The sequence below is a fragment of the Schistocerca cancellata genome, chromosome 1 (assembly GCF_023864275.1).
Source record: "Schistocerca cancellata isolate TAMUIC-IGC-003103 chromosome 1, iqSchCanc2.1, whole genome shotgun sequence".
Classification (NCBI taxonomy): Eukaryota; Metazoa; Arthropoda; class Insecta; order Orthoptera; family Acrididae; genus Schistocerca; species Schistocerca cancellata.
In genome coordinates, this window is record NC_064626.1 from 63,842,606 (window position 1) to 63,867,414 (window position 24,809).

Consider the following 24,809-nt stretch of genomic DNA (forward strand, 5'->3'; position numbering starts at 1 on the left):
ATATAAATAAAAATGTGATAATGGAAAGTCCATTGTTGAATGCAAATTATGAAAGAAGTACAGGTAAGCAAAGCTTTCAGATACAGTACATCTTCAGAAGTAAAAAACAAACACACACACACACACACACACACACAGATAGACAGACAGACAGAGAGAGAGAGAGAGAGAGAGAGCACTACACTGTCCCAGCTGACACCAAAAACACTGCCGAGAATGTCCTCACACTAATGCATAGACCATGTCTCTCTTTGAGCTGTATGATTAACCCTGGATGAAGCATTCTGTGGAGTATGTCAATGAAGGGCTTGGAAAATCGCTCAGTAGAGAGGAACATTCACACATTGGTATAACAGATGAACTGTCCTTCCCTCAATCACATCATACCTAATACAGTTTATATCTGAATGCTTCTGGTAGATTTCTTTGCCAAGAGCATCCAGTCTGACATACTCATCCTATAACAGTGATTTGCAATATGTGTACTAGGCTTTTTCTGGAGTAAATTTATCTTAATGACAGAAACAATAGAGCTGCATTTGAAACAGCTACTAGCAAAATAAATTCTGCAACTTGGACAAATTCATGAAAGTTAAAGAAAATTGATTTAGAGCCTTCCGTCAAAATACCAGAAGCTTCATCAATAAGAGATGCAAATTTCTCACATAAATAAGGAATATGAATGGACAGATGGAATATCAACAGTTTTGTCATGCACACCAAAAAATCATACAGAAATTACTGAAGTGGATTCATCTTGATGGATAAAAAGGTAATATCATACTACTCTAGAACCAGTAAGAAGGAAGAGGGAGTTGGTTACACATGCTAAAAGTGGACTAAGTTGCAAGCCTTTCAAGTTTAATATTGTGCTGAACAAGTCTTCGAATCCTGTGTCACAACAGCACACCAGGGAGAAACACATGCTTGTAGCACTGACAGTTCACAGGCCACCAGCAGGAAATATCTTACACTTCATATATCAGATGAGGACAGCCTTATTAAAAATTAATAGGAGAAATATTATTTTTTGGAGACTTTTGTATTTATATCTGATGGTACTGATGGAGGGCACCTAGAGTTCTTGATTTCCAGTTTTGGACTATTTGCAACAGTAAAATTCTCTACGATGATTGAAGGGAACTGTGCAACAGCCACTGACAATTTGCTTCTAGATCCAACAAACCTTCAGTGATTTAGCTACAAACACAATAGTCAATGGATTATATGATCTTGACAATAGAACATACTGACCATGTAGCTACAGATGATAGAAGAAAAGTATTGTATTACAAAATCATAAACAATGACTCAATTTCAGTGTTTAGAGGAAAATAAAGGGAAGACCGCCAGGAAGAAATTTATAATGCCAGCAGTGTAGATGAAATATTTAACTCTTTCTTAAACGTCTTCCAACAGCACTTTGATCATCATTTTTCACTAAAGCAAGTAGGGGTAAAATCAAACAAAAGCTAGGACAATGGATGGAGAACTCCTAGAGACAAGCTGAAGTCAAGAACTGAAATATTATTACCACCAGTAATGTGAAACTGTCACACCTGTGATTAAAAAAATAAAAAAAAATAAAATAAAAAGAACCTCATGCACTATCCTCAAATAATAAAATAATAATAAAATACTTCAAGAATGAGACAAAACAATCTGGAACATTATCAAATCCAAACAGGTAAAAATAATGATCAAAATGAAACTGAGCCTCCAGACATTGCTGTGGAAGTAACAGTGACACTTTCATATCATTGACCACCAAATTCAGTCATTACTTATTCAGAGCTGAGCAAACTGTGCACTCATTACTAAAAAACTGACACAAATGCTGTGTAGACAATGCACGCACCACCAACATATATCAGTTCCAAAACCACAACCCATAAGGAAATTTAATGGGTCACTAAAAAGCAATAATTCTGCTGGTTATGGTGGTGTCTCAGATAGAATATTAAAATCTTCTGCTCACTTGATAGGATTACCCTTAACCTTTCTCAAACAGTTTTGAAAAGACTGTGAGGAATGAGGAAGCGTGTAATTAGTAGTGGTTACTTATCTCCAGTCTTACAGATGGTAGTTGCTAAAGCCATATACATCCTCAGGAAATATGCCTTAATCATTGATCAATTACAAGGAAAATCAATGATCACATACAACAACAAAAACTGCTAAATGTGTGAGCTTTGGCCAAAAGGCCTTCTTCTAAAGCAGACAAAACAAACACACATATACACAGCAAGCATAACCCACACACCCGACCATGGTCTCTGGCCACTGAGGCCAGACTGCAAGCAACTGTGCATGGTGGAGAAGCAGTCTGGCTGGTAGGATAAAGGGAAGGTTGGGGCAGGAGGGAGACATGGGGTGGGGGTGTGGGGGAGCATAGGGGTGAGGTGCAGTATATGGCTGCTAGTTGCAGTCAGGAGGTTATATAGAGGGAGGGTCAGCAGTAAAGGGATGAGGAAAAGAGGATAGAGGAAGGGAAAATGACTGTGGGTGTGTTGGTGGAACAAATGGCTACGTAATGCTGGAGTGGGAGCAGGGAAAGGGGTAGGTGGGTAAAGAACACGAACTAATGAAGGTTGAGGCCAGGGGGATAATTTGGACATACAATACATGGCAAGAAGAGTTCCCACCTGCGCAATTCAGAAAAGCTGGTGTTGGTAGGAAGGATCTCAATGGCACAGGCTGTGAAGCAGTCATTGAGTGATCAAAGTTGTGCTGGTCGGTGACTGGAGAGAGAAGGCACAGGAGATCTGTTTCTGCACAAGGATGGGGGGGAGGGATGTAATATCAGTCTGTGAAGGGGCTGGGGCAGTGTGATCAGCAACTAGATGGTCCAGTCATCTCGTGGCCAGAGTTTGTTGATGGCCATTCATGTAGACAAACAGCATGTTAACTGTCATGCTCACATAGAATGCACCACAGTGGTTGCAGGTCAACTTATGGATCGCATAACTGCTTTGCCCCAGGTAGCCCTGTGTTTGATGAGTAGGTGATGCTTGATGCTTGTGACCAGACCAGAATAGGTGGGTGTGGGGGAGGGGAGGGGGAGGGGGGGATGTATGGGACAGATATTGCATCTAGTTCTGCAGGGATATGAGCCATGAGACAAGGGGTTGAGAGCATGGGTGGAGTAGAGATGGATGAGGATACTGCATACATTGGTTGGCGACAGAATACCAGTGTAGGATGGATGGGAAGGATAGTGGCTAGGATATTCTTCCATTCTGTGACATTATGAGACTTAGTCGAAACCCTGGCAGAGAATGTGATTCAATTGCTCCAGTAATGGGAGGCACTAGAACACAAGGTGAGTGCTTCTTTGTGACTGGACAATAGTACTCTGGGAGATGGTCTGTGACTGGAGAGAGAAGGCACAGGAAATCTGTTTCTGCACAAGGATGAGGGCGAGGGGGTGTAATATCAGTCTGTGAAGGGCTCACTGAGACCATTGGTATATTGGAGAGCAACTGCTCGTCCCTACAGATGCGAGGGCCACGGGCGGCTTCACTGTACAGAAAGGACTTCTTGTTATGGAATGAGTGGCAGCTATAGAAGTGCAGGTATTGCTGTGGATATGGACAGAGGTACTGATGTACTTTTAGGTGGAGGACAACACCAGAAAGATGGCTTGCTGGGTTGTTGAGGACAAGGTAAAGCAAATGGGGGAGGGCGTGTTGAGGTTCTAGAGTAATGTGGATAGGATGTCCTCCTCCTCAATACGTATCATGGTGGCATCAGTGAATCCAAACCAGGTGAGGGGTTTGAGATTCTAGGTGATTAGGAAGGATTTCTCTAGATGACCCATGAATAGGATGGTGCCATGTGAGTGTCCATTCCCTTGCCATGGATTTGTTTGTAGGTTATGCCTTCATAGTAAAGTAATTGTGGGTAAAGATATAGTCAGTCACTGGGACCAGAAAGGAGGTCATTTGTTTGAAATCAGTTTGGCACTGGGCAAGGAAGTGTTCAATAGTGGAAAGGTCATGGACATTAGGGATGTTACAGTACTCGGATATGGTGTCAGTAGTGATGAGTAGGGTACATTGTCATTGTGGTAAAGGAACAGGAACTGTGGAAAGCGGTGGAGAAAATGGTTGGTGTCTTTTAGTTAGGAAGGTAGGTTACGGGAAATAAGTTGAAGATATTGGTCCACGAGAGCAGAGGTTCTCTCAGTGGGAGCACAGTAACTGGCCACAATGGGGTGTCCTGGGTGGTTGGTATTATGGACTTTAAGAAGCGTGTAGAAGGTACAAGTGTCGGGGAGTCGTAGAGGTGAGGTGGGTGGGGGTGGGAGAGGGGGACGGGAGAGGGAGAGGGAGGGAGGGTGAAGGAAAGGGAGAGGGGGACGGGAGAGGGAGAGGGAGGGAGGGCGAAGGAAAGGGAGAGGGGGACGGGAGAGGGAGAGGGGAGAGGGGAGAGGGGAGATGGGAGGGGGGAGGGGGAGGGGAGATGGGAAAGGGGAGAGGAGAGAGGGGAGAAACTCAGAGAAGGTTCTGGGATGGGCCTAAGGATTTGAGGAGAGACTGTAAATCCTGTTGGACTTCTGGAGTGAGTGCACTGTAGCAGGATTTGTAGGTAGATGAATCTGACAGCTGAAAAAGTCCCTCTGCCAGGTAATCCCTGCAGTTCAAAACCACAGTGATGGAGCCTTTGTCAGCAGGTAGAGTAACAAAGTCAGGATCAGTTTTTAGGTGCTGGATTGTGGTTCTTTCTGCAGGTGTAAAGTTAGTTTCCATATTGAGGGATTCGGAGAATGATGGTGAGGCAAGGTTTGATGTTAAGAATTCGGGAATGTTAACAGAGGATGATACGGGGGCAGTGGGATTGGATCATGGCTGGTAGCAGGACTGAATGGAGTCAGAGAGGGTTCAACATTGGCTTTGGGTTGAATTTGATGGGTAGCATTTGTAGTGAAATAGTGTTTCCGCTGCAGGGACTGAGAAAAGGAGAGAAGGTTTTTTGAAGTGATGTGCATTCTGCTGCATTTCCTGGAATTTTAATGTGACAGATGGGTACAGGAATTTGGAATTGCAAGGCAGGAGAATTTTACGGATGGAGAGGAGGTACTGTAAGGAGGTTTGGAACTGATTTAAATGGTTTTGCAGACTAGGTTGGTGAGGGCTAAGGAATGTCAGAATCTGAACAGATGCAGGTCATTGTGGAAGGATGGGTTGCAGCCAGAGACAGAGAGTTTGATGGTAATGCCATTTGGAGGAGGGATTCCATGAATCAGGCAACAACACAGGAATAGTACATGCAACTGGGTTCCAGCTAGGGATGAGGAAACTTTTCTATATTGGCACAGATGGAAGGGGCAGGGATCCATAGTGGAAGATAAAGTGGTTAAAAAATAGGCAAATAACATAGATATACATGTGAAAAATGTAAAATACATACAAATACATGGAACAAATCAGAAAATGGATGGACAGATGAACTATGGGGAAATAAGGTGAAACATGATAGAGTAGGGCAGATAGTGAGAGGCAAAAACGAGCTAAAATCGTGACAACACAATGAGATCAAAGAGAGAAATAAACAAAAAGATGATAATGGGGGGTGTAGATCAATTGGCAGATATGTTTGAGGAAGGGCGACAGTGGGTGTGACTGAATTAGATGAGGCTGGGGAGTGTGTACTGGAATGAAAGAGAAGAAAGAGTAGGAGCAGTTAGTAGGAGGAGGTACAAATTTGTTTGGCAAAGGATGGTATGGAAAATAACACGTGAAAATATGTGAGAGTGAGGCAGGAAAAGTGATCAATTTTAAAGTCTAGGATAAATTATATCAGTGGGAGTAATATCAGATCTGAGTTGCTGCACCATCAATCAGTGAAGTCACATGGCTGTGTATTGTCTATGGATGAAATGGGTGATACAGGGTGGCTCATAAGTCAGAGTGTGGAGCAGTTTGGTAGGATAGGTACAACATGGGAAAACAGAGCAAGAAAGGGATGAACACTGAGTAAATTAACAAAGGAAGACAGTACTGGGTTGTGGGAAGGAGGAAAAACCATTACAAAAAATCAAACAATAGAAAATCCAGAATGGAATAATGACAACTTATGAAAAGGATAGATAGCTACTCACCATATAGAGGAGATGATGAGATGCAGATAGGCACAACAAAATGACTGCTAAACATGTAAGCTTGAGGCCAAAAAGGCCTCCTTCTGGAGCAGACAACACACATATGTTCACACAAGCACAACTCTCACACACACATGACCACTGTCTCTGACCATTGAGGCCAGACTGTGAGCAAATGTGCATGATTTAAGAAGCAATATGTGTGGTGGGGATAAGGAGGACTCACTGCAAAACCAATGTGGAACCCTGCCTGACTCACTTCACTTCTCCAGCCAATCATGATCCATCCCCCTCCCCCCACCACCAAATCACCCTCTGTTAACATTCCTGAATCCCTGAACCTCAAAACTTGACTCAGCATTATCCCCCAAATCCCTCAGATTCAAAGCTAACCTTAGATCCACATAGAGAATCACAATCCACTACCTAAAAACTGATCCTAACCTTATAGTCCTACCTGCCAACAAAGGCTCCACCAGTATGGTTTTGAACTGAAGGGATTACCTTGTGGAAGGACTCTGCCAGCAGTCAGATTTGTACCCCTACAAACCCTATCACAGTAACTCCATCCAAGAAATCCAACAGGATTTCTCCAGTACCTCCTCAAATCCTTAGGCAACTCCCAAAACTGCTCCCATGAGTCTCTCTCTTTCCTCGCCCCACCTCTCCTAAAACTCCTACCTTCTATGTGCTTCCTGAAGTCCATAATCCCAACCACAAAGATCATCCCATTGAGGAAAGTTACTGCGCCCTCACAGAGAGAATCTCTGCTCTTATAGACCAACATCTTCAGCCTGTTATTCATAACCTGCCCACTGAGACTCCACAATACCTGGTCCATCACACGACACCCTGCATGTCACTACTGATGCCAATTCCAATTACACTAACATCTCTTTCCACCCACGACCTTTTTCCAGTGTCTAACTGATTCCAAACTTACAACCTCCTTCCTGGTCATGATGACTAACTATATCCTCACACTCAATTATCAAACAATGGAAAATCCAGGATGGACTGTAAAAATATGACCTGCCCACTATCCTTCCCACATACCCCTGTAATAGACCTACATGCAAGACATGTCCCATACATCCTCCCACCACCACTTATTCCAGTTTGGTCGCAAACATCACCTATCCCATCAAAGGCAGGGCTCTCTGCAAAACCAGTCATGTGATCTACAAGCTAAGCTCCAACCAGTTTGCTGCATTCTATGTGGGCATGACAACCAACAAGCTGTCTGTCTGCATGAATGGATACCAACAAACTGTGGCCAAGAAACAAGTAGAACACCCTGTTGCTGCACATGCTGCCAAACATGACGTCCTACATTTCAATGACTGCTTGACAGACTGTGCCAAATGGATCCTTCCCACCAACAGCAGTTTTTCTGAACAGCACAGGTGGAAACTTTCGCTGCAATATATCCTAAGTTCCCGTAACCCACCTGGCCTCAAACTTCGTTAATCATTGTCCTCAATCATCCAGCCCCTTCCCTGTTCTCATTCCAGCACTACGCAACCCTTATTCCACCATCACACCTAGTCTTCTTACTACCACCCCTACCCTGATATCCCTCCCCCTCCCCACCCCAGCCTCCTCCTTACCTCCACCCATTTGCCATTCCCATCATACACTGGTACTGCTGCTCGCCGTGTGGCTTCAGCTGCGAAACACTAGTCACATGTGTGTGAGTCGCGTTAGCATGAGTGTGTGCATGTGTCTATCATTTATTTTTGATGAAGGCTTAACTGACCAAAAGTTTATTTGTGACAGTATTTTTGTTGTGCCTATCTGCAACTCAGCATCTCGCTATATGGTGACACACACACAATTACTTTATCTTCGAAGGCATCACCTACACACTAATCCATGCTGCGGAAATGGGCACCCACATGGCACCATCTTATTCATGAGTTGTCTAGATGATTCATTTGCAACCACCCAGAATCCCGAACCCCTCATCTGGTTTGGATTCATTGATATTCATCTTTGTGATCTGGATCAAGGAGGAGGACACCCTATCCACATTCCTCCAGAACCTCAACAGCTACTCCCCCAATTGCTTCACCTCGTCCTCCTCAACCCAACAAGCCACCCTCCTCAATGTTGATGCCACCTCAAAGATGGCTACATCAGTAACTATGTCCTTATCAAACTTACCAAACACTGACAATACCTCCACTTCTACAGCTGCCACCCATTCCACATCAAGATGTTGCTTCCATACAGCCTGGCCACCCATTCTCAACACATGTGTAGTGATGAGCGATCCCAAATACACCAACAGTCTCACTGAGGCCTTCACAGACCAAAATTACCCTCCTGTCCTTGTACAGAAACATATGTCCTGGCTTTATCTCTCCAGTCACCCATCACTTCCCAGAGTCCCATCATATAGCGTCAAAAGAGCACTCACCTTGTTACTAAGTACCACCCAGGACTGGGGCAACAGAATCACATTCTCCATCAGGGTTTCGAAAACCTCTCGTCGTGTCTTGAAATGAGGAATATCCTATCCACCGTCCTCCCCACACCTTCCACAGCCCACTGAACCTACACAATATCCTCGACACCTACTCCACCCCTGCTGCTGACCCCTTTCCTCACAGCTCATATCCCCGTAATAAGCCTAAACGCAATGTCTGTGCCATTGATCCTCACACCACCCACTCCAGTCCAGTCACAAGCATCACATATCCAGTCAACGGAAGTATGGCCTATGAAAGCAGTCATGTGATCTACACACTACAAGCACTGTGCTGCGTTCTATGTGGGCGTGACAACCAACAAATGCTCAAAGAGAGAGCTGGATCACCCAGTTGCTGAGCATGCTCCCAACACAATGTCCTTCACTTCAGTAACTGCTTCACAGCCCGTGCCATCGGGATATGTCCTACCAACACTGGCTTTTCTGAATTGTACATGTGACAACTGTTACTGCAATATATCCTACATACCCATAATTGCGCTGGCCTCCACCTTCATTAGTCCCTGTCTTTCACCCACCTACCCTATTCCCTGCTCACTCTCCTGCATTACACAGCCTTCTATTCCATCAACGTACCCACAGTCTTTTTCCCTTACTCTACTTCTCTTCTTTTCCACTTCTCTTGCCCCCTCTAGCCTCCCAACTGCACCTAGCAGCCCTACCCTGTACCCACCACACCCTTGCATGCTTCCACAAGCAGCACTTTACCATCCCCTACCGTTAACTTTCCACTCCCCCCCCCCCCCCCTCCTCTTTGCCCCAGCCTCCTCCTTACCCCCACCAACCACATTGCTTCTCCCATCATGCATATTCATTTGCAGTCTGGTCTCAGTAGACACGGACAGCAGTCATATGAGTGTGAGATGTGCATGCGTGAATTGTGTGTTTTGTCTACTTTAGAAGAAGGCATTTTTGCCAAAAGGTCACATGTTTAGCAGTTTTTTTGTTGTGCCTGTCTGTGACTCAATATTTCTATATGGTAACAATCTATCCTTTTTGATTTGTAGGAAAAACATTTCTGATTTTCATGAAGAACTATTTATCAATTCCTAGATACAACTTTGGTACTGAACTGTCAAAATAAATAAAATAACTTAGTCAACAAACTCATTTTTTCCCATGAATATTGTTTCTCCATGAACACGTAAAACTACTGTCCAATATTCAGCTTCTCTGGCAGGTCACCAGTCACCGAGGAAAGAAAATATCTGACCCAGACCAGATGACGATGATGAGGAGTTGGGTTGAGGGGGCACTCAACATCACAGTCATCAGCCCCCTGACGAAAAATCGACAGGAAATCTCATGGGTGGGGATGAAGGCTGTCCCCACATGCAGAGCAGTTTATAACGTACTTAAGTCTGCCGTCCTTCCCCACCAGTTTAGGGATGATGCCTGATAGTTCACAAAACTTCACCACTCTGTTAACACTGGTATCAGTATCTGCTAGGATGGTGGGCAGATCTCCAGCGAGACCAAGGGCTTCCCTATTATCAGTATACAGGACACACATAGCCACAATATGCTGAACTGAAAGCGGCACGCCACAAACTTCACAGGAAGGTGGATCCCCCCCCCCCCCCGGGAAGAGGAAGCTATGTTTGAAAGGGCTATGCCCGATGCGCAGTCTGGTAAGCAAAACCTCCTTCCAGCGGTGAGGCTGACACGAAGTCTGCCAAGCTTTTGTGGTCGGTTTGAGTGATTGCAGTTTGTTGTCCGACACCTACAACCATTCAGTCTCCCACTGACACATGGTGCATCTGCCAGAAAATGAGATAATAGCATGCAACGTGATGGAACACTGATGGACAGCACCATCCCAACATGCTTCCTTGGCAGCTTTATCAGTCATGTCGTTACCCTCTATCCCAATGTGGCCTGGTACCCAGCAAAAGATCACCTCCTTGCCAAGGCGTTGGAGCCGCTGTAAGCAGTCATGAATGAGTTGAATCAGCGGGTCTACCGGATACATTTGGTGAAGCGCTTGCAGTGCACTAAGAGAGTCGGAACAGACAAAAAAAAACCATACGGTGATGTCTGTCAACCCTCTCCAGTGCCATTAGAATGCAATATAACTCCGCATCATAATTTGTAAATTGTTCTGGAAGACGCTCTTTAAAAACCCTATCAGGGAAAACCACAGAACAACCGAGAGCATTCCCCAGCTGGGATCTATCTGTATAAATAACAATAAAACAATGGTACATACTTAAAATAAACGAAAATAAAATTGTAAAAACCATATCTGGAGTACAATTTTTCGGGTACTGCGTCAAGCTTAAAATCCCTTTGGACCTCCAAAGACACCAAGGTGGCAGTGCATTCCATCCGTGGATGTGTATTTTCATGCCCGAGAGATCCAGAACCTTGAGGCAGGCCATAGCACATATACCAAATGGCTGGGTCGTGTGGGGCCAATTTCTGAATAGTCATTCGAAGGCGGTTGGATCACTGAACTGAATGCCAACAACTGAGGTGATGCTGAGATGTTCAGTGCCTGTCGAGCCAAAAGGATACGTCGCCAAATCCAGAGTGGTGGTTCACCAGCCTCTGCACACACACTCTGAACTGGGCTGGTCCGAAAGGAGGAGGAGGAGGAAATTAGCGTTTAACGTCCCGTCGACATTGAGGTCATTGGAGACAGAGCACAAGCTCAGATTAAGGAAAGAGTGGGAAGGAAATTGGCCATGCCCTTTCAAAGGAACCATCCCGACATTTGCCTGAAACGATTTAGGGAAATCATGGAAAACCTAAATCAGGATGACCGGAGACGGGTTTGAACCGGTGTCCTCCCGAATGCGAGTCCAGGTCCGAAAGGCTCCAGTCGATATCCGAATGCCCGCATGGTGGACAGCATCTAACATCCGGAGGTAGGAAGGACGGGCCGATCCATAGACCATGCTGCCATAGTCTAAGCATGATCAAACAAATGCCCTATAAAACTGTAGGAGGCGGTACCTGTCAGCTCCCCATGTTTTTCCGCCAAGGCATTTCAAAATGTTCAACAACCAGAAGCCCTTTCTTTGTAGGACTTTCAGGTGTGGGAGCCATGTTAATTTCGAGTCAAATAATAAACCCAAAAAGAGCACAGTGTCTTGAAAAAGTAAAATACGGTCCCCCATTGTAAGCTCTGGTTGGCTAAAACTCCGACGAGCACGATTAAAATTGACACACATAGTCTTCTCAGGTGAGAACCGAAAACCAGTTGTCTGGGCCCAGGTATCCAGCCTCCTAATGGTCAGTTGTAGCTGCCTCATCATCATCGTAAGATCAGAAGAAGAGCAGAAGATTGCAAAGTCATTCACAAACAAAGAGCATTTGACAGGGCTCCTGAAGACCCAGCCAGGAATCGAACCCCACAATCTAGATGCAGTGACACTAACCACTATGCAGTGAGCTTGGATTAAGTAAACAAAGATTTGTATTAACAAGTTATGAAATAGAATCGCTGGTCACTACTTACCTTCAAAATGTGCAATACTGCTGACAGACACATGTAACAGTAAATGAGATATATTATTTTACTTTTATGTGAGGTGCGTTCAAAAAGAAACCAAACTTTTGAAATAATACACCAACCAGCTGAGAGAGCGTGCTGCAGCTACTGAGAGTATATAATGGCAGGTTTAGACAACAAACTTCCATTTGCCGCATTTCGCTCTGAAGTTAGTAAGCGAGCTACAGCCTCTGAAGTGACTATGTGCACAAGCTGCTCGTTGGATATGTGCCAAAGTGACAATGAAAGAGCTGATGACAGAGCTTTAAGAACAGAGTGTGTGTGTGTGTGTGGGTGTGTGTGTGTGTGTGTGTGTGTGTGTGTGTGCGTGCGCACGCTAGAGAGATAGTGAAATTTTTTTTGCTACAACCTCATCACAACTTTCTTAGCCAAGCACATGGAGAGCACTGTACGAGATGAACACACCTTTGTGAGTGGTTTAAGAGTTTTCAACCGGACAGAATGTCTATCCCAAGCTTGGACAACTTTCCACATCAAGATATGATGACCAAACTGATAAGAGTTCATACTGTGATTCGAAGAATGGTCATTTAATGTTTGTAAAGTTGCCGATAAATCTTAGTGTGCATGAGGGATGCTGTGTGCAGGACGAGGTCTGAACTATGGGAAAACCAGATTCGGATTTTTCATCACGATAATGTGCTGGCTAAAGTGTCATTCCTTTCAGCAGCTATATAGCAAAACATCACATTCCTTTTGTCCCCCATCCATCGTATTCTACAGATCTAGCCCTAGCAGACTTGTTCCAGTTTCCTGAACATAAAACCAGGTTGAAAGAACATTGTTTCCAAACTGTAGAGGACATTCAGGACAATGCGACAAGATACCTGTTTGCTATCCCAGGAAATACATTCCAGGAAGCTTTCCAAAAGAGGAAGAAAAGATGGGAATGGTGCATTGCCAATAGAGGGAATTATTTTGAGGTGACAGTGCTTAAAAATGCTGTACAATAAGCAATAAAGATGTTACAGGAAAAGTTTGGCTTCTTTTTGCACACACCTCGTATGTGTCTATCGGCAGCACTCCACATTTCTTCCTGCAGATAAGGGCTGGTCAGTGACTGTTTCTTGTAATTTATTAGTTTTCTTGATTGTATTTTTCTTTGATACAAAGGCACATATACACATTTCCAACAAGCAATAATGACCTATTAGCACCAGAAATACACGTGTTCTACATACTTGAGTACCTCTTTGTTATGTAACTACGGAACAAAAATGATCATACGCTCAATGAAATGCAATCAGTAACATTCTTTGTAGTCTAGTTGGGTAACAAATTAACATGGAGTCAACACATAGATAAACTAATCAAGAAGTTCTGTTGAGTGTTCTGCAGTTAGAAGCACTTCTTATCATATTGTCCTAAAGCAAAGAGTGTCAGTTTAGTTTGCTTATTTTTGCTCCTTGTTGTCTTATGCAATTATCTTCTGGGGCAGTGTACCTAAAGCAAAAAGTGTTTACTGTATTTACTCAAATCGTTGTTCAAAAAATAAGGGTCATCTTGTATTCACAGTTAAATTATTGTTGCTGAGATTGCCATTTTTACATTGTTTAACATAGTGTTTAGGGGTTGTCTTCCATTTACACGAGAAGCTTTAGCTATTGAGGTCACGCACAGATTTATTTTGAAGAACACTGAACAGCAGGGCTGAGCAAATGATACTCACTTTTGAACAGACTCAAGAATTCCCAATATGCCGAAGTGCTTGATACAGTATCGATGTTGCTTGAACTATCATGTGACATTTGACTAATTTGGTGCTAATGCAAGGAATATGTCAGAAACTATGAACTACTCACAACAACCATCTATTTCTCTATTCAAAATCTGATCATTCCATGAAATACGGGAGTATTTGTTGTAGCAAGCATAAAGTACAGAAGGATGACATGTCATGGAGGTAGTACCAATAGACGTCACTAGATGGAGGCACAAGCACAAGTTCAAAAATTGGGCTGAATTGTGACTGTGATCTTCTATTTATACCTTAGTTGCTGCTGCTACACGTGACTTGCACCCTAGAAGCTAACTGATGATGATGATTAAAAATAGATATACCACAGCAATAGGGTTAGTAAGTGAAAAATGTAGAAAAGAAAACAGTCTGCAAATTAATGTAAATGATTTCTTTTCATTTATTTTATTTCTTCCTATATTATCAAAATATAGACAATAAAAATGGCATAAATTTAGAATACGTATAATGTTAACCTTTTTGGCAGATACTTTGTCAATAAAACGGTTTGCAATTTTGATTAGTCAGAATACATTAAAAATAAATTTTTCTCACAGATGTCTCTTGAAAAAAAGGAAGTCATCTTATAATCCAGGCCATCTTTTAGTGAAATAAATACCACATTTATCACAAGTGAGCAGCAACAATATTGTATGAAGCAGCTAGCCATACATTTTGCAGAAGCCTTTCTAATGACCTTATAATTCTTACAAGCACCTTCCAAAATGTTTACTCTTTAGCCATTACCGTCACCAAAAAAGTGTCAGCTGTACTCTCATCTACACAATCACAACACAATACATGAAAACAATTTTTGTGTAGACTTTGCATCCTTTTGTAGGGTTCAGAGTGCACTTGCATGCTTTGGTGCAAAGACCAACAAGCACTTATCTAACATAAAGCACAAACTGGGAATCTTAACCAACTCAAAAGAAAATTAAAAAATACATCATGAGCAGCTCCTACAATTTATGCGAATACTTAAAATAAAGGACTGAAAAGTTCTGTTTGCGACATGGCAGTTAGTAGGGGTAAGTGTTACGTTGTATTTCAGGTAAATGTTTAACGATGTAGCTAACTGCTTTGTTTGTAAAATACAACTATAATTAAATAAATATTAAGCTACCAACAAGAGATAAACACAAGCTAACACACAACAGAGAGTAGCACCTTTTCCCCCAAAGTAGTGTTCTATTTCTAATTTACTTGTTTAAATGTAGCTGCAAGAAGCTATGCAATATAATGATAGTTTATTGTTAATGTAACACAAAGATAAAGTTCTGATGATTCAACTTGTATTCTTGATGTACGTACAGGATACAATGTATGTATGTATGAATGAATGAATGAATGAATGACTGCATTGGACTGGCACTGTAACTCAATGTACAGTGCTGCTACAATGTTGCCATTTCAGGCAGCATAGCTGTGCATGACCATTAAAAAGCTTAGCCCCATTTTCTGTCTTGTTTATGTGCCTCTCAAAATCAGCACAAAGTAAAATAAAACATCAGCAACTAACCTCAGTGTCCGACATTTCCATGCCATCATCAGTATCAAGGTCCAATGGTGGGACACGAAGTGAACCATGTGCAGATGCAGTAGATGTGCGTCTTGAGTGTCCAATGTCAACCATGCTATTTGGCGAACACTGTGCAACCAAGTCTTGGCGTGCTATAAGTCTATAAGCTGTCTCTGGCCAATCTGAAGGTGGATTCTGTCGGCTCAGATAAATAACTTCACTTAACAGCATTGCAACACCAACAGGCATCTGTTGCAAGTCTCCTGCAGTGATATCTGTAAACAATTCCCAAACTGTTTCAAACAATGACAACAGATAACTGAAAGCAGTATTTAGCAATTCTACATTCAAATTTTACATGCACTAAGCAAGAAATATAATATACATATTTGTAAAGTAAAAACTTGCACAATGGAACTACTCTTGTATTGGGGCCACCAATTATATAAGAAAAATTAATACTTTTTATTATGAAACACATGGGGGACTTAAAACAGGGCAAACCAATAATTAGACAGCAACCAAAACTTTCACAAAACATATGCCAACTGCTAGTTAAGGCTACAAACTTCTTATAAAGTTTCTCATGGCTTTAGTGAATGAAGAACAATGAAAAGTTTCATGTGAAACTGAGACTGATTAATTTTACATGGAATAATTGAAGGGTTCATTACAAAAACAACACTTGTCTTTTTTTCCTTTTTTGTGGTTTCAATGCATTCTGGTAGCGATGTCCAAGAGTTAACCATTTGCATTAAACAAATTTAACAGAAAGAGCCTTTTACCTGCAGCTTCGCCTGTGGATGTGAACAGGACAAATATTGCATACATCTCCTCCTCCCCCTCTCTGTATCCACCTCCTCCTCCTCCTCCACCTCCCCCTCTCTCTGCCCATCTCCTTCTTCTTCCATCTGTCTATCCAATTCCTCTTCCCATCCTACCTCTTTCCATGTTCTCCTCCCCCCTCTCTCTGCCCATCTTATCCTCCTCCTTCTCTCTGTTTATCTGTCCACCTCATCCTCCCCATTTGCGTCTGTCCATCTCATTCTCCCCTCTCACTATCCACCTTCTTCTTCCTCCTCTCTCTGCTCAGATGTGCACATCCGCAAAACACACGCCATGCAAGACAGCCTACAGGTTACCAAGTTTCTCGGCCCTACGGCAGCTCGAGGACTCTTATCCACACATTTTATATATTCATTAGATAGGTAGCCAGTCCTGCCCAGACATTTATTTATTCAAATCTTCTATTAGAAAGGAAAACACATAAACTATTTCACACATAAACTATTTCTGTTTCCCTCTTCCAGCTGCATCCTAACACCCTGTACCTCTTCCACCTGCCTTCTCACACCTCTTCCTTTCCCACCTGCCCACTGCCACTTTCCATATCCCACATGCCACCTACACTTCCCCCTTCTCCTTCTCTCTCTATCTCCCCCTCCCTCATCTCTCTCCATCCATTCCCCCTCCCTCTATCAATCTCAGCTTCCCACCTCCACCTGTCCATGTTCTCCTACCACCTCTCTGTCTGTCCATCTCCCCCTCCCCCTCTTTGTCTATCCATCTCCTCTTGCCCCTTTCCTCTGCTCATCTCATCCTCCACCCCCACATTATATATTCTTCCTCACATCCTCTCTCTGCTCAAGCTTGCCTATCTGCATGTATAGTGCCTGAAATACCTTCCAATACCACCTGCACAACATGCCTGTCTTGCAAGGCGGCCTGGACATCAGAGGTTACCAGGGCCTCGACCTGCACCCCCATCCATATGGTGAGCTATTTGATTCATACCCCCATGTTATTTCTTCCCTTACAGTCAGTAGTATGTGTTGCAAAATATACAGGGTGGTTGTAACTAAACTTTCACTACCTGAGAGAGCCCCCATGAGAAACAAGTCATTTGTAGAGCAATGAAACTTTGTGGGAACGTTTGTAAGGATGTGCGAAAAAGAAATAGCAACTCACAGAAAGAAATGCATTTTAACAAAAACCTGGAACCACAACAGAGACTGCTCTACTGCTGCCTAAAACATCTCGGGTGGGATGTCAGCTATCTCCCTCACTATACTTATCTTCAACCCCCAACATGTGTTAGTCTCTCATCAATAAACCCTGACCTTCAGGTAACCCCACAGCCAGAAATCACATGGGTTCAAATTTGGTTATATTGGTGGTCACACAGTTTGGAACAATCAGTAAATGATACAGTTTTCTCCAAACATGTTAAACAGTAACTGAGTGACCTCACAAGCAGTGTGAGGTGGGGCTCCATCGTGCAAGCTGTCTGTCCACATGAATGGCTGAGTCGAAAGCCCTCACCCCCACAGAGCAGGGATCACATGTTGGCACAGCAAATCACAGTAGTGTGTGCCATTCACCCAGGAAATTTTCGGTCTTTGGGGTTCAAATCCCTCCTACTGCACTGTACCAGTACTGGTACCTAATGGCAAGTCATGACACAAACACTACAGACAATGTAAATCCTGTAACGCACAGTCTGAATATTAGTCCTACACAGTTGGCTATGCATATGGCAAACAGTTTTCCATCAACACTGCCTCAAGTAACAAAGTTTAATCATATCTACCCTGTATGTACACGCTTCTTAGCTGCTGCTTCAACTGCAGTCAGAAGCAGCACCTATATTGCACTCATCTCATCATCCCCTCTCTCTGCCAGTCTCCTTCTCCCCCTCTCTCCATCCATATCCTACTCCTCTTCCCTCCCTCTTTTCATATTTTCCTTCTCATACTCACCCCTCTCCCTTTCCATCGCCTTCTTCCCTCACCTCTCTGTCCATCTCCTCTTTGCCCCTATCTCTTTCCAACTGCTTTACCCTTCTCTCTATTCCTTTCCTCCTTCCTCTACTCTCTGTTAATCTCCTCCTCCTCCTGTCATTGCCCATCTTCATCTCTCCTCCTACCTTTCACAGTCCGTCTCCTCCCCACTTCCCTTCCCTGTCCATCCCCTCATCCCCTCCTTCTCTGTGTGACCATCCCCATCTCCCTCTCCCTCTGTCCCTCTCTCCTTCCCCCCCCCCCCCCCCACCCAATTCCTTTTCCACCCACCTCCTGCCTCCTATTCTTTCCCCCTGCTCCCAACTCTCTGACCATTCCTCCTCCCCCTCCCTCTGTCCAACTCCTCTTCCCTCTGCTCTGTCTGTCCATCTCCTCCCCCCTCCTCGCTGTCTATCCATCTCCTACTCAACCCTTTCTTTCAGTCTAGTTCCTCCTCCCATCTCTCCCTATCCACCTCTTACACCTATCTCTAACTGTCCATCTTCCTTCTCTCCCCTTTGTGTCCATCTCATCCTCCCTCTCTCAGTGTCCATCTCCTGCTGCACACCCTCTCTGCTCAACAGCGTCCACCCACTGGAATGCATTCTGGTACTAAGTGCACAACATGTCTGTTGTGCAGGGCAGCCTAGATTCATGAGGTACCAATCCCTTTCACCCCAATGCCCACCTCTATTGGAGCTAGCAGTATTTCTTCCCAGATAAAAGGTTTTATGTGTGCCAAACAAATTTCGCTGAATTTGATCCAGTGGTTTAGTAGGAAATTTGAAACACATACAAATGTATGTATGAGAGCAGACATCAAGTCACAGATAGGCACCATGTAAAAGAACACTACTAATATTTTTAGCTTTCAGATAAAGTCCTCCTTCAGAAGTGAAGCTCTCACACATTCACATGACCAGAACTCACATATGGCCATTGCCACTTGGTGCTAAGGGCCTACAGCAACTGCATCTAATGTTAGCAGCAGTTTATCTGAGTTGGATAGTGTGGTGTCACCACCAGACACCACACTTGCTCGAGGGTAGCCTTTAAATCGGCCACGGTCCGTTAGTATACGTCGGACCTGCTTGTCGCCACTATCAGTGATTGCAAATCAAGCACCGCCACACGGCAGGTCTAGTCTAGAGAGACTCCCTAGCTCTCGCCCCAGTTGTACAGCCAACTGTGCTAGCGATGGTTCACTGACTACATACGCTCACATTTGCAGAGACAACAGTTTAGCATAGCCTTCAGCTACGTCATTTGCTACAACCTAGCAAAGCGCCACATTCAGTTACTATGTCTTCTGAACAGATAATATTGTGACTCATGTACCGTCAAGAGTGACGTTCATCATTAATGGATTAAAGTTAAGTATCAAACTAATTACGTCCACTTTCTGAATTCTAATTCCTTGTCATGTTCCAGACCTCAATCAGTATAGTCCTTCCCTCCTCACGCCAGCCTGAGTGAGCTAAAACGCGTGCATTTCAGCCTCCACTAGTAACACGGTGTTGGCTCTTCAGCCAACACAACAGATAGTGGGGGTAAGGAGGAAGCATGGGGCACGAAGGTCAACAGATAGCCAGATATGGGTGGGGAAAGATGCTAGTACTGCCTGCCTGAGCACGTGAGCATGCAGAGATGTAGTGGGGACAGGATAGGATTGCTAGATGCAGCACAGGAAGGCTGTACACGGGGAGGGGGGAGTGAAACTGATTGGACAGAAATAGAGAAGAAGAAAGGACTTCTATGTATGTTGGGTGAGATAGAAATAACGTATGTACAGGAATGGGAGCAGAGGAGGGGACAGAGACAACCAAAGGTTGAAGTCAGGCGGTTGTGGGAATGAAAGTTATGATTTTGGGGCAGTTCTGATCTGCATAGTTCTGAAAAGCTGGTGGTGATGGGTAGAATCCTGATGGTACAGGCTGTCAAGTAGTCATTAACATAAAGCACATCATGCTGGGTGGCATGTTCAGTGACTGGGTGGTCCAGCTGTCTCTTGGACACAGTTCAGCATCGGCCATTCATGTGGACAGACAGCTTTTTAGTTGTCACGTCCACATAGAATGCAACACAGCAGATGCAGCTAAGATTGAAGATCACATGGCTGGAGCCTTTGTCATTTGACATGGGCTAGCTTTGTCTGGAAGTTGGTCACAATAAACCTGAATGTTCTTTCCTAGTAATTGTTGGGGTCTTTCAGTCTAGTCCTTGCCAATGTTAAGCTTCAGTATCTGTGAGTCAGTAATGAATTCAAAAGACAGTGTCCAGTGACCTAAAAAGCAGAAACACCAGGAAAGAAAGAAAAATGAAATAAAAAAGTCACAGTTAATGGGCACATATTAGAGATAACATATAAGCATTGTTTCCACTCTTTTCTTTTCTCTGTTAGTAAATTTTACCATCTGCTCTTCTTGCATGTATATAGGTGAATTGACATCCACTCTCATTGGTTTTAGGTGCAAAACACTGTGATGCTTTAGTCAACAACAGCTGAATAAGGGGAACAACTTTCCTCAGAGTTCTCAAAAATGACGTCAAAAATATTTAAGGGGCCTATTTGACTGGTCTTATCAAAGTTGCTAAACAACAAGGACCACAGAATACCTGAAATGGATTCGTTAAAATTGTGTCTTTTTATTACACGCAAGACCTGCCTGCCTCAACAACTACTATAGAATCCCAAATTAACAAACGTGCTTTCAACATATAATTCAGTCAGTCCCAGCGAAACTCCCATAAGAACAATGTCATTCCCTCACACTACTAACGAATGCCGCTGTAGGAAAATTCCACATGAAACACTCTGGAAATTAAAATGCAGTTTTTATGCAATTTCTAGCATGTCCAAGTGAGTTTCCAATTTCTTTTTCAGATTCATACAGGTTGTACGGTGTGTCATGTGGTGCAATTAGTGGTAGCCATTTCCATCAGTTGACATGTAAGGAGATCATAGTCAATAACTCTGATTCCCTTGCAGCAATACTAGAAGATGCATTGACAGAATCAGAAATTGATTTCTGCCCTGCCTAATATGCAACTTGGGTCATGTTATCTGGCATTAAAGTCACTGAATCTCCAAAGCATGAATAGTGTTCTTGATTGTTTATTAATTTTATTTTTGTGGAGTTAAGGTCTGCAAATAAAGAAAGCCTACAGATCATCAAAAGCTGACAATCACCCACATTGTTGTTGACAAGTTAACATAAAACTTTTCAACATGGCAAAGAAATACAATAATGATGATGATGATGATGATGATGATGATGATGATGAAAAGGAGACTGTTAGACCATGTTTCACTGCTGCTAAGTAGATGAATCGATTCTAACTTATACCAACCAACTGGAATGACAACTTCTTTCACTACAATGTGCTGGAAGGACAAAACAAACAAGCCATCTCGATTAAAAAAAAAAAAAAAAAACTATGAAAAGTATATTAATTACATATTTAGGCATTTAAATTTATAGTACAGTATATTCACAATTTTGGTATTTGCATAGCACTTACATCACTTAAACATGCCTGAAATACAATTCTGAGCCACACCTTATGTGTACTCTGGTAAAACCCCAGTTAAGGAAAAAATATTTGGGTCCTCGGAGATTTGTTAAAAAGGGGTTTACCCTGTAATGCAATATTTTATGCAACACAGCTAAGATATTATGTTTTTGATGTTCACAACGTTTCCAGTGATCAAGCTGTAATGATTACTTATTATGAACAAGTTGCTAAGAGTAAGCTACAACAAAGTGAACTCTTTATTCTTTCATTACTTGAAAATAGACAGCATTTGAAAAGAGATTTGGTTTTGACTTCAGGTGGAAGCACAAGCCAGAACTGAATTTTTTTCATTATGTACTCTCTGTATATGCTGTTCACATCCTGAAAATTTCCACCGAAGAACTTACCTCTTCCCCATGAGACATTACACTGAGGTGACAAAAGTCATGGGATAGTGACATGTATATATATAGACAGTGGCAGTATCATGTACACTTGTATAAAAGGACAGTGCACTGGTGAAGCTGTCATTTGTACTTAGGTAACTCATCTGACAAGGCTTCCAACATGACTATGGCCGTGCGAGGGGAATGAACAGACTTTGAACACGGAACATTGTATTTCGTAAATCATCAGGGAATTCAGTATTCTGACATCCACAGGGTAAAGAGTGTGCTGAGAATACCAAATTTCAGGCACTACCTCTTACCACAGGCAATGCAGTGGCTGATGGCCTTCACTTAACAACCAAGAGCAGTGGCGTTTGTCTAGAGTTGTCAGTGCTTAAGGACAGACAACACTGCATGAAAAAACCACAGCCCATTGTGTGAAATAACCACAGAAATCATTGTGGTACATACAACAAATGTATCTGTTATGACAATGCAGCAAAATTTGGTGTTAATGGGCTACAGCAGCAGACGACCGACTTTGAGTGCCTTTGCTACTAGCACAACATCACCTGCAGTGCCTCTCCTGGACTCATGACCTGATCGGCTGGACCCTAGACACCAGGAAAATCGTGATCTGTTCAGACGGGTTGGTAAGACCTGATGGTAGGTTTCAAATGTGGCACAGATCATACAAAGACATCGATCCAAGTTGTCAACAAGGTACTGCGCAAGCTAGTGGTGGTTACAATTCAAAAGAAAGTAAGGCAAAAAGTGATAAATAGTTCCTTTCTTCTGCAAAGTACAAGGGTTGACTGAAAAGTAATGCCTCTACCTTCGTAACTCTTCAGCAGTTGGCAGCAGGTACTGGCTTGTTCCATAGCCTCTTCTCTACAGCTCCAGTTGGCAGGAAGCCGTAGCACTGAACAGTTGTGTTCTTACAGTGTAAAGTATGGAACCCTGTGCAGAAGGTCGGTCAATGCGATTTAAGAAATGAGCAGTCATTGAAGTCTTGACAGCAGAAGGTGTCACACCAAAGGAGATTCATCAGAGAACGAAAGCAGTTTATGGTAATTGTGTTGATGTGAGTACTGTGCATCATTGGGCAAGTAAGTTTAAAGATGTTGAGGTGGGAACATCTGACCTGCGTGCCAAAGAGTTGGACATCCTGTGACACCAAACACTGAGTTTCACACACAAAATGTGGACAGATTGATTCAGGATGATCGCCATACCACTCAGAGAGAAATTGCAAGCACAATCGGCATTTCACAAGAATGTGTGGGTCACATTATTGCTTTGCTTGGCTATCGGAAGATCTGTGCACGATGGGTACCCCAAATGCTGACTCCCGAAAGCGCACAGACTTGAAATTTGCCAGGAACTCTCTTGTATTATGAGAATTAAGGTGACGCCTATTTCCATTCAATTGTGACAAGAGATGAAACGTTGGTACACCATTACCACCCGGAGACAAAACATTAATCTATGGACACAAAGACTCGCTCCAGAAAAAGAATTCTAGACGCAGCCTTCAGCTGGAAAAATCATGGCAACAGTGTTCTGGGACGCAGATGGTGTTATCCAAGTCGATTTCCTTGGTTGTGGAACAACAATAAATTCAGAGCATTACATCACAACACTGCAAACTCTGAAATCATGGCTAAAGAAGAGTCCGAAAGGAAAAGAGAAATGCTTTCCTGCAGCATGACAATGCCAAACTACACACTTCACGTGCCACCACAGAAGAACTTCAGAGACTGAATCTCACCACCATACGGCATTCTCCATACAGTCCAGATTTAACACCATCTGACTTCCATCTGTTCCCAGTAATGAAAAACGATCTGCGGGGACATCCTTATGCTTCTGAAGATGATGTTGAGAGAACTGTGAAGCTGTGGTTGCACAAACAGTGTGTAGACTTCTTCCGTGACGGCTTCGGAAAACTTGTTCATCATCGGCAGAAATGTATCCAATTGGTTGGAAATTATGTGGAAAGATGAATATTCGTAATTAAAAATCACATTCTAAGGCTTATTTCTGCATCTGATTTATTAAAATATTCCCATCCAAACCTGATTAACAAAGGTGGAGGAATTACTTTTCATTCAACCCTCGTATACACTCTAATTCTTGACGTGTCCTGAGAGTCTCTCCATCCCAGATTCTTGCAAGTAACTCTCTGCAAAAGTACTTCCTCAGGATAAATCAAGAGCATGGTGAACATTGCCATTTCACCTATCAATTTGTGATCAGAATAAACATTGGTCTTAAAAAAGTGTGGCTAAATATGAAAAAAAAAAAATTGTTCAAGGAAAAATTCGCAACCCTTCAGAACACGGGCAGTTGCTACAGAATGTATGTAATACAACATAACACCAAACAACAGTGGTGATTAACCATTTAGCTTACCCATTTCCACCATTAGAAGAACTGCCCTATGTGGAAAAGGATATGAAGCGCTGCGTCCAGCATCCCTTGCTGAAAGAACTTCTTGTGTTTCTCCTCTGATTCCTGCTGGTACCACAGGCTGTATAAAATGTTCCAGCTGCAGGTTTGGATTCTCTGCGCCCTGGGTAATTACAGCAACTAACTTCAAAGTAAGAGCACATCAATCAACATTCTGCTATATAGCTTTTAAACATAACTCAGCTTGGCAATGATAATTTCAAAGCCTCAAATAATATTGTACCAAACAAAGAGATGAATTGTCATTATGTAAGCTGTTGTTATTGTTAATATAGTAG

General features: G+C 43.0%; 1 protein-coding gene across 2 annotated transcripts in view; it reads right to left on the minus strand.

Moving 5' to 3' along the window:
• LOC126164949 (anaphase-promoting complex subunit 1) overlaps positions 1–24,809 on the minus strand; it is a 361,025-nt gene that overhangs the window by 169,028 nt on the left and 167,188 nt on the right. For both annotated transcript variants that reach the window (XM_049920281.1, XM_049920280.1), the window contains exons 17-18: positions 24,475–24,655; positions 15,375–15,649 (exon numbers count right to left, since the gene is read on the minus strand). In XM_049920281.1, the coding sequence (XP_049776238.1) occupies positions 15,375–15,649; positions 24,475–24,655 (456 nt within the window). The remainder of the gene's footprint in view (positions 1–15,374; positions 15,650–24,474; positions 24,656–24,809) is intronic.